Raw genomic sequence first — 15,919 nt, forward strand, 5'->3', positions numbered from 1 at the left:
TGTCTTTAACTGTGGAATGTAAACTCATCTGCGTTAGCAACAACTCCCGCAATATTTGCACCATCAGATGTAATCCAGCACCATATTTACACAAAAAAAAAAACCCTCAGATGGGCTGATACGTCAAAATCAACCTTTCATTTTTGTTTTAGAGGAAATGCGGCCTGTGACTTGCGTTGACAAGCACGTAGGGTTTTCTTTAAGGGACCAGACTTCAATCACATGTAATGATACAACTGACCAAAGGTTAAGTAGGACACTCAGTCGGTGGTTACATAATAAAGAGCATAAACATCAACATCATGGAGTGCTTTCATTTCAGCCCTTCTTAAAACAAGTTATGGCTTTCATTTCATCTCCCAATCATTTTTTTTTTTCTCACAGTTTTCATCCTGGCCACAGTCAACAAACACTCCCTGTAGGCTCTGCTGGTTGTGTAAATAAGCTTTGTGTCAAAACACTCAAAAGTTGTCACAGATACTCAACAGTAGGCTCAGGTTTAATGCAGTTGTAAATTTGGAATGAATATTTTCTGAGTTGTGCCTGATAAACATGACATTTTTATTAGACGTAAAAACCAAATCAGGGTGGATGTTTGATTTTAGCTGAATGACTTCATGCTGGACAGACAACAAATTTACAACAAAATGTTATTTCAATGACAAAAACAATTTTCTTCCAAGGGTCACAGTTTGTAGTAACTTGTGAAATACTTCCAAACACTGATTAACCAAAAGGACAAAAGTATTGGGACACCTTACTGTTACACTAACAGGGACTCTAATAACATCTCATTCTAAATCAACACAGCAGCTATAACAGCTTCCAGTCTTCTGCAAAGGTTTTCCACGACATTTTGGAGTGTTTCTGTGTGGGTTTTTGACTATTAATGCTGCAGAGCATTTGTGAGGTCAGACACTGATGACCAAAAGGTCTGGCTCACAATCTCCATTCCAGTTCATCCCAAAGGTGTTTGATGGGGTTGAGTTCAGGACTCTGTGTGGGCCAGTCAACTTCTTCCTCATCCAACCATGTCGTCATGGAGTTTTGCTGTGTGCACTGGGGCCCAATCATGCTGGAATAGAAAAGGGTCTTCCCCAAACTGTTGCCACAAAGTTGGAAGCATAGCATTGTCCAAAATATCTTGGTATGCTGAAGCATTAAGATTTCCCCATAAAGAGATGTGTCTGGATACTTTTGTCTATATAGTGGAATTGGCACAAGGGGCAATGAGAATAAGATGTCCATACAAAATAAAATTGTATGACCACTTTATTATTGTTTTAAGCCTGAGTAAAACATTTGTTTGTTTACACATTCAACAGGCATGAAGCAACAGTGTCTCATCTGGCGCCATGTTTCTGTCCTTCACACTGAGATGATGATGATGATGATGAGTACAAGTCCAAATTATCTCTCAACAAATTCAGAGGAAAACATCTGGCTCTTAACCTGTTATTCTGACCTGACGAGGCCACCCCTTTCTTTTTCTTTCTTAGTGATTTAAGACTAAATCAATGATTTTTTGATGTAGCGATTCAAAACTTTATGAAATTCACTAATTACAGTTTTTCCCACGATACTCTCGGGAATCCCATTGTGCTATTTACAAGTACTTTGGCCCTTTCAGGGAAAAATGGAAGTACTGCTGCACAGCCAAATTTACTTTAGCATCACTATTTTAAATCCCCCCACATACAAACCCTTCGTAGCCACAAAAATAGTTTACTGTATTAAAAAAAAAAAAGCAGAAAAGAGAAACTGTTTACAAAATTACAAAATCTAAATTTATATTTCTAATTGTGAAAACATCATAATGTGCTCATTGTAATAATTAAAAAGTATTTCAATACTGTTACAGTCAAACTGTAAGATCATGATTCTTACCGATGGGCAAGACACCAAACACCAGATCAGATAAATAATCCAGTTTCCCTGACACCCATTTTAGCCTTGCTCTTAAATACAGAAAATACAGCGAAGCTTGTGCTAGTTGCTCCGCCCAGGAAAAGGCACACTCACACCGACAGCCCAGCAGCAAGACAGAGTCACATTTAAACAACATAAGTCTGGTAGGTGGGGCCATTAACTCCCCCTGGCAACACTGCCTCTGTGGCAAAAACAAGAGCACCAAACATTGATGATCTTCCTGCTACTCCAGTAACTGTGTCTCCTGAACGGGAACTCCTAAGGTTTCAACACGTGTCATTGAATGAGAGGAGGTTGCGTCTTCCGCTGAGGCATTGGGGTCCTGCAGTGAGAGGGTTTACATCAGAATTACACAAAACCACTCAAATACGTCTCAAACTAATCATAAATCATACATCATCATGTCCACACATCTTGAAATCTAACAGGCTTAAGATGTGTTATGAATATATACATATATGTCTAAAGTTGTGCATCGGTAAAATGAATCTCATTTAGGTTTGATGCATTTTAAAAGGAACTCACCTGAACACCAGTTTCTGATGGTCCCCCTTTTGCTTGCTGAGATTTCGAGGCTCTGCCATCATCCTTAGGAAGGTTTTTACTCTCTTTCAGAGGTTCAGTCTTTGACTGAGATGAATCGGATTTCTTGGTTTTACTTGTTGACTGGGCTGTGTTAGCAGCAGCACTGCTTGCACTTGCTCCTGCTGGCTCCTCTTCTGTGTCTTGCACATTTTCATTTTGAGCAGAGAGATTCTGCACTGCCATACATTGCGGAGCATCCGCCTCGTCCTCGCTGAAGGGACGCTCGCCAGTGTGTAATGTCCCCCTGTTCATCTGGGGTGGCTCTCTCCTGAGTGGCCTCTGATGAACCAGGTTTCTGTTCCCTCTGCCACCATTGCCTTGGTTTAGGTACCGCGGTGCGTCCCCCTCCCCCACATGGCCATAGTCCTCGATCTCTTGGAGGCGACGCTGTGGTTGCGGTAGCTGGCGAGGAGGTGGATCCCTTCGAGGGCGGCGGAAAGGAGCGGTGATGCCATGTTGGAATGCTGCCTGCACACTTCCATAAGTGAAAACCTGTAGAAGAGTGAAATTAATATGGTGTTACAGTGAAACATGATCTGATTTTATTTATTGGAATGAGTGTCACTGACAATTTATCAAATATGTAAACTTTATTTATAAAGCGTCTTTATAAACCTCAGTTATGAGATGCTCTGAGGTGGAAACATTTAAAAAAAAAAAGGTTGGAGAAGCGGCTTGAGATCGGAGCGTTGCCGCCTCGATTCCCCCACCGGACAGGCAGGAAAAATTTGGGTGTGATGGAATGATGAATGAGAAAACGTCTCGCAAGTAATATCAGAGGAACACAAATAGAAAATCTGCTTTCATGGTACGAAGCCACTGTTTTAGTTCAGCTGATCTTTTTCCCAAAGTTTTGATTTCAAGCAGTGAATGTCCTCCCTTAACTGTGAATACCGAAGTCTCCAGTTCCCACACACACCCCCCCCCCCCCCCCCCCCCCCCCCCCACACACACACACACACACACACAGAGCCGATGCAGCTGAATTTAGTCCAAAAGTGACTCATAAAACAACCTGATGGTTAAAACTAAAAGCTTAACAAGATTCTAAAAAGTAATCGCACTATCTGTGAAAAAAGAGCATTCAGAAGAGGTTCACTGGTACACAAAGAAAACCACATTCATGTAGGATCCTTACCACAATGAAGAGCACAATGCAGAGCACAATAGTGGCAAACACTGGGATCTGAAGGGTTGCTGGCAGATCTTTAAGAAGAGCTCGGATGAAATCACTGATCCCCTCACCAATGTGCTTCATTGGCTCTGTGATGAAGGTGACGATGGTAACCGAGATCGCCTGCACAGGGAGGAATGATTAAAATGTGTGCCAACACCACACCCATACAGATATTAAAAACCGGTTTTAAAGTAGTGCAGTTAAGGAAGACCGTTGACAATGAATGGGAAGGAAAAAAAGGAAAATTAATTAATACAAAGCACAATATAAACTCAAAACACACAGATGCCATCATACCTTGGTTGGAGGTACCAGCAGAAAGGGGTTGACAAAGAGGACTTCATAGTATTTCTGACAAGGGTCATCTCTAAGAGTCCAGGTGACCCTGATCCACTCTGCAAGATAAGACAGTAGTAGGTGAGAATCACATCATGTTGTTCACAAAAAAATGCAATAATGTCAGTATTCTAACAACTAGCACATAATGACTTCATACAGACACACAGAAACAACAAAGAAAACCTCAAAGACCACAAGAGGTTTTTCTTTTTCGCAAAGCTGACATTTAGAGCAGATACAGGAGGAGCGATGATGTGCATTATACTCACCTTTCAAGCTATCACTCCAGTCAATTTTCTTCACTCCAGTGCATTTTTCACTGATGCCATCCAGCTCCACCATCTTTTTTTGGTGTTCAGCAAAGGCAAGCTGGACAAAAAAAAACAATATAATGGTTTAACATACTACTGGTCTTTAAAAAAAAAAAAAAGCTTAGAATAACAGCAAAACAAGAACAAGGGGAATGAAGGAACTGTTCTTCACCTTGTACAAGTAGAACCAGTTCCACAGAATACTGGTCAAAAAGGCAACAATTAACAGTCTCTTGATCTGCACGAACCAGGACACCACTGACCAGAGCTGAGTGCATACAATAGCCACTACGACCAGAACAAAGATCCCCATCTGGAGCAGAGCGAGAACAGAGTATAACTTGACTGCTTACACAAGAAAGAAAAGCACCTGGAACACAAAATCCACAGAAAAAGCATTTTTTTTATGGTAATAAGAAGTCTGTGGGCCAAAGAATTATAATAAAAATAGAAATTAGAATATGTCTAAAATATAAAAACAAATATAAAAAAGGTGTTAAAAATAAGTAGCTTGTTTATCTCCAATCCTAACACCTACGGAGCCTAAAATGATCTTTTACATGATGTTTGAGACTGTAACCCAGTTCAGTGTGCAGCTCAACACAAGAGTGAGAACCGGTCAAGTGAGCTAGACAGGTAGCTGAGGTGCTGCACAAAGGTTGGAACATCCCAACACAGCAAAGTACTAAGAAAATAAGGAAATACTGGCAGAGGGCAGGCTCACTGTGGATACCAACACCACCACACACTTCTAGAGCCTCATAAGTGTTGACTGAGAGAAATTACTTTTGCAGACTGATAAATGAGCTTACTTTTAATATTGTGTCAAGCTCCACGCCAAAGGTGTCTTCAAAACGCCACTTCCACGCTACATAGTCATGTGGTCTGAGATCCACCAGTATCTGACTGATGGCGTTGTCCAGAGCACCAGTTCGCCAGCTCTCCTCACCATCCAGGAGGGTCTGAATCTCCGTCGTGGACTGTTTGGACAGTTTGACTTTAGCATCATAGAAGACGTCCGCAGAGTCACTGGGCTGGGGAGGAAAAGGAAAGCCGCACTATAATGGTGTTCAGTGCACCTGAGTCCTGTCTTAACACTGAACCACAATTCTGTAAGCTTACACAGAGCTTGAAACAATGGGGATATCACATTTAAAACAGAGCATGTTGCCTATGTCAAAGCAAGGCCACATGACGACTATATAAAAGATTTAGTAAAGTACGTTTAAGATTAGTAAAGATGTGTTCAAAGAAGGGACAACACAGCATAATACATGTGAAATGATCACGTACCAAACCAACTCTTTGTATTTCCTTCAGGAGTCTGCTAAGAAATCGCTTGAACACCGGAGAGCACGTAGGCTGCTGTGAGATGAGCTTGATTCTCTCATTTTGTTCTTCAATCTGAACGAAAGCAAAGCACAACATCCATGATGCTTAACTGACGCTGTGAAGGGCGGTTTTCTCATTTGCCGTGCAGGGATTCAGCACATTGCTAAAGTGCAATAAGCAGAGCACGTGTTTGTTTTCAAGAGGACTCGAGCTTGGACTTTCTGACAGAAGGATGAAGAACAAACTGTCTTTCAGACGTCTTGTTTGCAATGCCAACTCGACTTTATTTGTCATATGGTTAAGTCAACACGGGTAAACAATACAATGAGATGCGTTGGATGAGAAATGTTCCTAAATGTTGTGTTTCTGTGAGTGTTGTTCGTTTTATTTTTTGAATGTTCTCTTAAATGCTGTCAGTTTTGCCATCTGCTCATATCTGGTGTTATGACTCCTGAATGTTTCAAGATAAAATTGTCCAAAATCGGGTGATAAATGTATGCAGTAAAATCAATGGCATAAACATTTGTTTAAAAAACTGAGTCAATTCAGTGACTTCCACTGATGCATCACCACTTACAAGGTCAGGCGAGGAAAATTACATTTATTCATTACGGTTTGAATCAGCCAGAAATGAAAGATTTTAAGGATTTAATTGCCATTATCTACTCAGGACACCGTGTGGTATAGCTATACATACACTGTATTCCGATACCTGCTTTCCTCAGAAGAACTTCTAACAAATGCTAAATATACCCTTTAACCTCTAACCTTTTTATGTAGATCCACTATTTCTTTCTCACAAGGCGTCTGCTGGCTGGAGTCCTCATTATACGCTCTTCTTACTGTTGGCACATTGGGGTAGTTTGCTGGCTGTAAGGCATACAATACACATGTTTTTACCTCGGGACATACAGGACGACAGCGCTGTTAGTAAAAGCCATACGGTCAGGGTAACGTCGAACCTCTGCGGGCTTCCTCATCGTCTTGGTGCTTGCGTCGTAGTTGAGCATGTCGTAAGGGTCTATCCAGTCGTCTTCCACTTGCTGTTCCGTGGCAGCCAGCGACAAGTAGCATACCAGCACAGTGAGGAGCATCCCAGCGGGGAGAGGAGGGCACTTCATCCGACTAACCGTCCAGCGCTCAAGTTAGTTAGCTAGCTGGAGCGGTGGACTCCCACAACAAGAAGAGCACCGGACGAGTGAAGCAAATACTGAAATGCAGCTAACGTCAGCTGCTGTGCTATCACCTCAAACCCACCAACTCAAACCTAGCTTTTGGATTCTGTGAGATGAGAATTATACGATGAATGTTGCACTCTTTCGATTCGTACGCGTCGCACGCTGCGTCTCGACCTCGCCGGATTATCGTTGCCCGTAGCATAACATCAGAGCAAGGCGAGATCGGGTCTGACAGAAGCATAATCGGCATCATATGCGATGACCGCGCCTGCGCAGATCTGTCTTAAATCGAACGTACCTAAAATGTGCCGCTTTACGACACGACCTGCAACCTAACGTTCCGTAAAGCCTCATGGGAAATGTAGTTTTTAGAGAAAGAGGCGCACAGAAGCGGCAGCCAAAGTCTGTTCTCCCTTCAACCAACGGTACAGACTCTAGCCAGTACAAGTACAATACTCGGTACCCAAGAAAAGTAAGCATCCTAAATATTATAGTAGCTGCTAAAGAATTAGAGAAAAACTCACCGTATCAATGTGTTATTTGTTTTTTCTGACTCGTAGTAGTAGGAATTTGTAGTTTAATCAGTGCATCGTATTTTAGGAGCTCATCATATGTTTGGGAGTAAAATGTTAATCTGCAAATAGAATAGCAACGAAAATACACGAGCATAATGCAAATACCTAAGAACTGTAGGTCACTCAGCTAAATAGTTAGGCAACAAGTTTTGTTTTGTTCATCTAATATTTGTAATTATGTTTGTTTGTTATATCATTTATGAATCACCAAAAATGAGAGAGTGTATAAAAATAGCTATAATTTCTAAATGCTTAATGCCACGCTTTGATTCAGTTGTTTGCTGTCAACCTGGTCTGATTGTGAGATCAATATTTTTTGGCCTTTTAATTTAACAATTTTGAATTTGACTTTTGCATTCCAGGATCAGCCTAAACTGCTAAAACTACCACGATCACAAACAACCACAATCCTAATTTACTAACATCAAGATTACAGATAACTATAGATTCAACGTAGAAATATGTAACAGTAAATATATGCACCCTGTATCCTCTTTACTCTGAAACCTGACAAGATGAAAAGTGACGATTTGCACATTTGGAGCCATACAATTTGCCTCATGACTGCTGCATCTGGACAATGAGTCTCATAGAGTAAACCATTATTTTTCACTGCTCATTTTCTTTTCCAGATATAAAGTGACTTTTGCAGTTCAGAACTCACATCACTTGACTCAGACACTTCAGTCACAAAGCATAATCAATATCCTCTGGCAGGAAATTAAGCTTCTCAAAAACTAACCTGCACCTCCATCACTAAAACAGACAAGTACTGATTCAACAACTCATTCAAACAAAACATTTATTGCAAAGATGTGTATATAATATTTACAATATTGATACCAACGTTTCTAGAAAACACAATGTTTTGTTATTATGTTTCACTTGATTTACCGCAATTTGCAATTCATCCGTTCAATAACTCTTCGTTCACTGTCATTTAAATACCTCCAGAAGATGTCTCAAGTGTCCTGGAGTTTAAGGAACCTCACCAAAGGCTGCTAAAAAGAGAGCATCCCTGTGAAAGTTCATCTTGGCTCGTGTACGTGGCACAGGAGCCTGAACAGCGGCAGGAATCTCAGCTCACCAAGCTGAATAAATGCTCGCCTGCAACTTGAGACCGGGCAATGTGTAATAACGTTAGAAATGCAGGATTGTGATACTTTTGTGGATTCAGAAATATCTTCATTTCCGTCCTTTACCACTCTTCAGCCCTCCTTTTCCACCCCTCGACTGTCCTGTTTTTCCTTTGCCGCCTTTTCCCTTGCCCCCTTTAGCACGCTGTTCTTTCCTCTGCATTCCCCGCATGTCTTTCTTCATGCGACTGTCCACCACTTTGAAGGCTCCCTTGACGCCAGGGGGCCGTCGCACCTTCTTGCCAGCTCCCCTTTTGGACACAACGTATGTCACTTCTCTCTTCTCCTTCCCAAGACCTGCTTTCTTGTAGATACTGAAGGAATTGGGGGGGGGGGACAAGACAAAGTGATTGAAATTGTATTATTGCTGGTACGTCAGTCAGCCGATACGATGCAAAGCATTTCCTACAGATGTGACGTCATACCTCTTCAGCTGGGCCATTTTCTCCCTCTCTGAGATGTCCACTGTGTTGACGACCGCCTCTGCTTTCTTTTTAGCCTGCTCCATCTTCTTCAGCATCTGGAAAAGTCACAGAGAAACCAAGAAATTCACAAAAACATTTTGTTGGTCTTAAAAACAGCTGCAATGATTCCAATCACAATCCAGTTCAGTTTAACGTCGGATCACCTTAAACTCTTCATCACCACTACACTTTTCTCTGTTCTTACCCTCCTCTTCTTCCTGGCTTTGGCCTCAGCAACTCGTTTGATGGGTCGAGCGTCGATCTCCTTCCACTTCTCTTTGTACTCCTCCACCATCTCCCTGGTGACCGGCACCGGCTTCTTCCGGTGTTTCCGTTCGTCGTCCAGAAACCACTCCGGTACCTCCCACGGCTGCTCCGAGCTCGCAAACCTGCAGGAGCATCCAGTCAGCATACGGCACACGCACATAATGCATTTTTACTTCTTGTGGAAAGTATTTTGACTAACCTGCACAACAGCAAAAATATGAAAAAACCTTCTTTCACTGTTCATTGTAATAAAGGAACACGCGACTCAGTCCAACTGTGTGGCTCATTTATGGTATGATTTTTGCTTAGTTTTTGACAACAGTGGAGCTCACTGGCACAGACTGAGCTGAACATCAGGTTTAGGCAACACAGGCAATGCTTTTAAGTAGGATCAATACATGATTCATCCTCACTGAATTTACTGACACTAAGAAAATTTCACCACCACTTCACCCTCTAATGACTATAACTGAGACACACAAACAAACCTGTGGAAGGAGCCGTCCAACAGGTCCCTGGCTGTCTTCTTGGATGTGGCGATCTGACAGCCCAGGGCCAGGCCTTCTGCATCCAGGATCCTGGCTTTCTTACCTGAGCGCACACACACACACACACCACAAATGTCCACAAAGTTAGGCAAAAACACAAAGCTGAAGTACCTCTACTGGCTGCATTTCCACACACGCAAGAGTTTTAATCTGCTTTTGAGATGGTTAACCCTGGTGTTATGAGTTCAGCAGCTTGCACATGTTAAGACCTCTTCAGGATGGAGATCACCAACTAAACACCTGAAATTTAAAATGTCTCTCATACTCACTGGTACTTTCAACAGGAACAACCTGGAAGTCATCGTCATCAGCTGCTCCCAACATCCCACCAGCCCCTTTGGCCTGCTTCATCCTCGTGATCTCACTGGAACAAGCACCATAATACTGACTGAGCGTTTACTTACAGACTTGTTTAGCTGTCAATAATGTGAATCAAAGCAGATTCATTATATGATATTTTGAAGGAAAGAGTGAATGAGGTTTTACTTCTCATCATCGCTGCTGTCGTCCGAGTCGCTGTCACTCTCCTTTGCAGCTTCCTGTGAGGGTCCCGCCTTCCCTTCCTCTGGTGAGGCAGACTCCTCCTGGCCTTCCACCTCCTCCTCCTCCTCCTCTTTCTCTTCAGCTTTCCTCTTTTTGCCTTTTTCTACAAAAGGGTCCAAATTTGCCATTTTCTGTTAGTCCCAGTTTTAGGAGAGCTACTATCCTTTTTAAAGTGTCTTTTTAAGATGAAAATGCGTGAACAGATGAATGAGAAACAGAGCAGACGGTTACCGGTTTGTTTATTCTGAAGCCACTCGGTCTGTCGAAGCTCGCTGTCGGCGTCTCCTTCCAGGTTGATTTCAGAGAAGATGCTCTGCAGAGGCAAAGGACGGTGGGATCAAAGGTCAGAGGTGGCACAGATATAAACTCACTTGTAATAAGGCATGAGGGAGATCAGCAATGAAACCAGTTTGTGTTAACTGTCAACCTGAACATTGTATGATATACCTTGCTGAACCACAGGTTGGTCTCCCGTTCTTTCTTCTCATCTTTTCCCTCCAGTTCCACCAGCAGGCCACTTTCCTCCCCTTCACCCTGCTCCTCTTCAACAGTGAATTTTACTCTGGAATAACACAAATAAGTAGATAATCAAGAACTCAAAAAGACAATTTGAAAAAGATGTCCCCAACCCCAGCCACATTTTTGAACAGCAGGATGCTTCTTGGTCTGAATGGCCACTTACTTCTTCTTTGGTGCTTTCCTGTCCAGCTCTTTCTGTCTCTCCTCCACCTCTTCCATGTCTTCATCATCTAAATCGGAGGCCAGGGACATTTTATCTGAATCGTCGTCCTCTTCGTCAGATAGGTGGAGGTCGTCGTCTCCATCAACCAGGGTGTCTGCTGCCTGCATGTCCCCCTTGGAAATATCAGCCAGCACCTGATGGAGGGAGATGAGTATCAAAGGAACATCAAATTGGCCTTAATATAAACATTGATCAGCCCAGAAACTGCAAACTAATTTCAGCTAACAGCTTTAAGTATCCTACAGAAATACATCTACATATGCAAATGTTTGCCAGCCCAGACCAAGTGAGTGATTGATATCTGCTTGTCTGTCATTTTCACCTTTTGCTTATTGACGGTGCCGAGGGAGAACAAGGATGAGTCGTTTGTATCTGCTATGGAGACGCCGGGTAGGTCCATCTTCAGCTCCACCCTCTCCCTCTGCTTCCTCCGCTCCTTCAGCAGCTTCCTCTTCTTCCTGATGGAGCACCACAGTTACACAAACTCTGTTTTCCTAAAAAGTGTGAAAACAACGAGTCCCAGCTCCCACTAAAGCCACATGAAGAGAAACAGGTTGACAGGTTGTCAGCAATAATACTTATTAAAGCTGTCTGCGTGGGATGTAGCAACTTTATACTACTAACATAAAACTACAATGATGCTCTTTAATGTGAGCATGGAGAGGTTTTCAAGGAAATTCAGGACAAAAAGCACAAGACAAGAAGGCACCATAACTCATAAAGCAAGCAACAAATGTACACATGAAATTACAGAAGAAAATAAAATCCTCAGTACAAAGAAAACTAATCCTGCGACGCACCGTTTGAGCTCAGCCACCTCCTCGGCTTTCAGTTCGGCCAGTTTCTTCTCCATTTCTGCCTCCTCGTCCTCCTCTTCCTGCTTCTGTTCTTTCTTATGGTCTGCTTCGTCCTCTGAACCACCCTCTTCTTCATCAGAACTTAAGCTTAAAAAGAAAAAAAAGGCAGGATTTTTTAGAAAAAAAATCTGCTGTCTTGCAAAGACAAAAATTATTTCAGTGGCTATTTGTCGATTTGCTGTAAAGAACTTACTTGATCTCCTGGTCGAGCTGTTTGGCCTCCGTCTTCAGTTTTTTTGCCAAATATCTCCTCAGCTTGGACCTCCAGTTCAGCAGCAGGCTGCAGATATGAGGATGGAGTGCTTGAATCATGCTAGAATCACTCATCATGTATGTTTGTTGTTCGAACCAACACTTGTTCACACTATGCCTAAACCTCAGCAGTGAGCGATGGAAAAGACCTACCGCAGGTCTTTGCGGCCCAAGACTTTGATGTCACTACAGCACTCCTTTATCTCAGCGCTCGTGGCCGAGTGAGACTCGAGGTCTTTGTTGTCAAAGGTGATCTGAATGAAGAGGACAAATTAAAATAAATAAATAAATCAGGAATGCTTTTGTGTATTTTGATATTTGCACATTGTACCGTTAACTGTAATGTCAACTAATGGGGCCCAGGATGATTGATCCTGATCCTTCTTTTACTTTCCTCAACATCTTTGACAGGTTGAAGCAGCAGAAATCTCACCTCACTGGTTTTGCTCAGGAAGTCTACAGGGTTTTCAGCTTTCAGAAACTGTGTCACTGTGAAACTGTGGAAGAGTGTCAGATCGCCATCTGCGTATCCCTCCGCCTGGAAAAGAGGAGCAGCTGCTCAGTCAGCAATGCGTGCAATATCTGGAGTCAAATGTTGAGTCCAAAGCAAACATCATAATATTTGAGAGTGAGAATTATCACACCATGGCAGTAATTACAGGGAATCAAGAGGGAGCTGAGTTTGGTGTTCCTATTGTGACTAAACAGCTGACATGAAATGATATACTAAACACTTCATATAGAATTCCACCATACAGTGTACATGCCTTTGGTTTCTTGACAGGAATCAGCTCCTTGACAGTTTTGGCCTGCACCTCCACCTCTTTGAACGCATGCTTGGGGTCAAAGAACTTACTGTCGATTTTGTCTGGAGCAACAAAACCTGGAGAGGAAAGAAAAAACTTTGCTTCAGATGTCAGGGTGCTTTTTTCCCTTTTCGACACAAATGGCTATGTGTAGCTGCCACTGACCATGACAGACAACAAAGATCTCAGCTGACTCGTTCCTAGACGCTTGCGGCTTGGTGGCCTGCACCTTCTTGAAGAACTGCTGGAAGATCCAGAGCAGCGGCTGGTAGTCTTTGGAGCGGAAGACCTTGGTGACAAAAGTGCCACCTTTGGTCAGAAACTCACAGGCCAACTTCAGGGCCATGAGGGTCAAATGAGCTGGGGATGAAGTGGAGAACAAAGTGAGATTTTTGGGACATTACAACAGGTGGCTGTGCCCCTTATAAAATACACACATATGTGACTGGGACACAAATCTCATTTTCCTTTCAAACTAGATGCAAACATTGTACCAAGATGGGATTTTATGCATGAATAATTTTGGACACACGGAACTTGTTAATAATCATATTACTTACTGCTATATTAAGGGACAAAATTGCTTAATACTGACTGAGTGTGTTTAAAATTTCAGTCTAATATCTTGAAATTTGTCCTCAAGTGACACCTACCTTGTGAGAAAGCATCATGTTGCCAGTTGGCTCCCACATTGGGGGCTCCATCGTTTAACACAACGTCAGCCTTCCAAGTCTGCAGTTCTTTTCGTAAAGCCTTCACAAGGGACAGACAGTGTTTCACTTTAAAAAAACATCTTAAGAAATGTCCTGTAGTTTATTAGAGAAATATGTTGATTGCTAAACAGTGCAGCTGTCTAACGCCATGATAAAACCATCTATGACTCTAATGACAAATTATTTATTGAGCTATTTATTTTGTGTGTGTATCAGTATATGCAGCACTAAACTCTGCAGCAGCTTACTCACCTGTCTGCATTTCTCAGTGGTGATGTCTTCTTGCAGTGTCACCACATTGGGGATGGGCTTGATGGGCACCAGGTCAACACCTGACAGGAGGAAACACTTACTGAAAGAACTTTTCTCACAGCAGTTCAGTAATCAAAATTAGCACCTGAAAAACTGGCTTCTCCAATCTCACAGATGAGAAAAAACCTGATGAATTTAAAAGCCAGTTTTCCAAGTTTCCTAGATAACTGACAACTTTTGAAATGAATTTTTAACAGATGACTTTACACTCACCAATAATGAGACTTGATACAGGCATAAACTTGGACGCCACCTGCAACCTGCAAGGAGTTTTTGCATCATGAGTGTATGTACTGGGCTACTAATTCTACGCATGACAGCAAATTTGTCTCTTTGGGAAGAGCATACAAGTACATAATCAAAAGATAAGATAAGAACTTTATTGATCTCCCCGCAGGATATTGTTGTGCCAGGGTTGCAGTACAAGGTGTTAAGTGCCATTTTGGACTAATACCAGTATCACACCTAATCTGTTTGGAAAGTTCCTGCTACTGTTATGTTGTCCAGTGATAGTACTGTACTTTTGTTCATCTTTATCCAAGTGTCCGAGGAACACATTTAGAACGCGATTAATGATGTTTATACACACATAAATGAACATCTACGATGTATGTTTCAAAGGATGGAATACACATACAATATAAAATTATTCCACCGACTAGGGTCCCCAAATGAGGTTAAATTTGTAACTCTCTATGGAAAACAGTTGCTTTTAGCCCTCGACATAATATGAGCGTGGGGCAATGACAGGCAGCTCACCATCCACCAGGCGCAGCACACAGGTCGACCAGAGCTCTGGCTTTCTGCAGAAACTGAAATTTACGGTTGAGCTGGATGAGTTTGAAGGAAGAACGAGAGCGATAACCTGAAAAAGACAAGACCCTATTAAACACTCGAAAATCCCTATCTACACATCTGCGTTTGCGAGACAGCTAGCAAACCTGCTAATGCTAATATCTATAGCTCAATACAGTCTCAAACTTCACTTTTCTAAGAGGGTTACGCTACCTGTTTCTTTGGCCAGGTGGTAGAATTTATCTTTTCTGGTCTTTCCGACTTTGACTTTCTTCCCCATATTTGTCGGTACACTTTTACGCCTTACTCGAATACAGAAATATCACACTACGACAGAAACTGAATCACTTAAACGTCCATGAAAACAACACGTGCGACTGTCTCGGCACAGAGATTCAGCGTCACATTCCAGGTCTTCTTCTGCTGAATGTCTTTCCGGTGTTTAAGGGATCGTTGCTGCCACCTGCTGTCAAGACCACAGAATGCAGAGCGTCTTAAATTGTATAGAAGCTATTTAATTAGCCACAGCCCTTCAGGGAGAGTTAAAGGGCTGTTCATCACAATCAAAGATAAAAAAAAAAGGTCCTACTTTCTCTTGCCCAGTGGTATCTAGCCATGCAAGTTTTTTTGCATTTGTGTAGATATTGAGATATCTATCTGCGAGACTTTTGCTAACACCCCAGTACAGTAGGAAGTAAATAAGATAAGATAATCCTCGTATTAGTCATGAGTAAATGCCACTGAAGATGGGGCAAAGCTTCAAAATTATTAATCATGGGGTCCTTAAATTTTCCTAACATCCATCCATCCATTTTCTATACCACTTATCCGTCAGGGTCACGGAGGAGCTGGAGCCTATCCCAGCTGACTACAAGCGAGAGGCGGGGTACACCCTGGACTGGTCGCCAGTCAATCACAGAAAGAGAAACAACCACACACTCTCACCTAGGGGCAATTTAGAGTAGCCAATTAACCTAATGTGCATGTTTTTGGTATTGTGGGAGGAAGCCGGAGTACCCAGAGAAAATCGACGCAGGCACAGGGAGAACACGCAAACG

General features: G+C 42.4%; 2 protein-coding genes across 4 annotated transcripts; both read right to left on the minus strand.

The window, feature by feature from the left end:
• Positions 1 to 1,254: 1,254 nt before the first annotated feature.
• clcc1 (chloride channel CLIC-like 1) lies at positions 1,255 to 7,099 on the minus strand. Of its 3 annotated transcripts, none has more exons than XM_046390961.1 (10): positions 6,636 to 7,099; positions 6,442 to 6,515; positions 5,635 to 5,745; positions 5,154 to 5,375; positions 4,514 to 4,654; positions 4,300 to 4,399; positions 3,989 to 4,086; positions 3,653 to 3,811; positions 2,455 to 3,006; positions 1,255 to 2,251 (listed from the first exon to the last, which is right to left on the minus strand). In XM_046390961.1, exons 1-10 carry the CDS (start codon positions 6,745 to 6,747, stop codon positions 2,153 to 2,155), a joined length of 1,668 nt encoding a protein of 555 aa, XP_046246917.1. In that variant the 5' UTR covers positions 6,748 to 7,099; the 3' UTR covers positions 1,255 to 2,152. The 3 variants fall into 3 exon arrangements, with proteins under 3 accessions (XP_046246917.1, XP_046246916.1, XP_046246915.1); XM_046390960.1 differs by having other exon boundaries at positions 6,617 to 7,099; XM_046390959.1 differs by having other exon boundaries at positions 6,442 to 6,543; positions 6,636 to 7,097.
• Positions 7,100 to 8,211: 1,112 nt separating this feature from the next.
• On the minus strand, positions 8,212 to 15,303 carry ftsj3 (FtsJ RNA 2'-O-methyltransferase 3). Its single transcript, XM_046392440.1, has 21 exons — positions 15,075 to 15,303; positions 14,826 to 14,931; positions 14,280 to 14,326; positions 14,007 to 14,086; positions 13,695 to 13,794; positions 13,207 to 13,401; positions 13,003 to 13,118; positions 12,669 to 12,773; positions 12,389 to 12,489; positions 12,177 to 12,263; positions 11,927 to 12,070; positions 11,449 to 11,584; positions 11,067 to 11,260; positions 10,832 to 10,946; positions 10,616 to 10,697; positions 10,328 to 10,487; positions 10,111 to 10,205; positions 9,782 to 9,884; positions 9,232 to 9,415; positions 8,988 to 9,082; positions 8,212 to 8,876 (listed from the first exon to the last, which is right to left on the minus strand). The coding sequence occupies exons 1-21, from the start codon at positions 15,139 to 15,141 to the stop codon at positions 8,612 to 8,614; spliced, it is 2,577 nt and encodes an 858-aa protein (XP_046248396.1). The 5' UTR covers positions 15,142 to 15,303; the 3' UTR covers positions 8,212 to 8,611.
• Positions 15,304 to 15,919: the final 616 nt, after the last annotated feature.

This window comes from Scatophagus argus, chromosome 6, assembly GCF_020382885.2.
Source record: "Scatophagus argus isolate fScaArg1 chromosome 6, fScaArg1.pri, whole genome shotgun sequence".
NCBI lineage: Eukaryota > Metazoa > Chordata > Actinopteri > Scatophagidae > Scatophagus > Scatophagus argus.

Excerpts from the sequence above, each read along its gene's own strand:
- clcc1 (XM_046390959.1), bottom strand. The coding sequence starts at position 6,794 with ATGAAGTGCCCTCCTCTCCCCGCTGGGATGCTCCTCACTGTGCTGGTA. Across the intron at positions 5,746-6,441 it reads TAGTGGATCTACATAAAAAG|ATTGAAGAACAAAATGAGAG; the intron begins GTTAGAGGTTAA and ends GCTTTCGTTCAG. Across the intron at positions 4,655-5,153 it reads AGCTTGACACAATATTAAAA|ATGGGGATCTTTGTTCTGGT; the intron begins GTAAGCTCATTT and ends GCTCTGCTCCAG.
- ftsj3 (XM_046392440.1), bottom strand. The coding sequence starts at position 15,141 with ATGGGGAAGAAAGTCAAAGTCGGAAAGACCAGAAAAGATAAATTCTAC. Across the intron at positions 12,774-13,002 it reads TTCCTGTCAAGAAACCAAAG|GCGGAGGGATACGCAGATGG; the intron begins GCATGTACACTG and ends CCTCTTTTCCAG. Across the intron at positions 10,206-10,327 it reads GACAGCAGCGATGATGAGAA|TGAGATCACGAGGATGAAGC; the intron begins GTAAAACCTCAT and ends TGCTTGTTCCAG.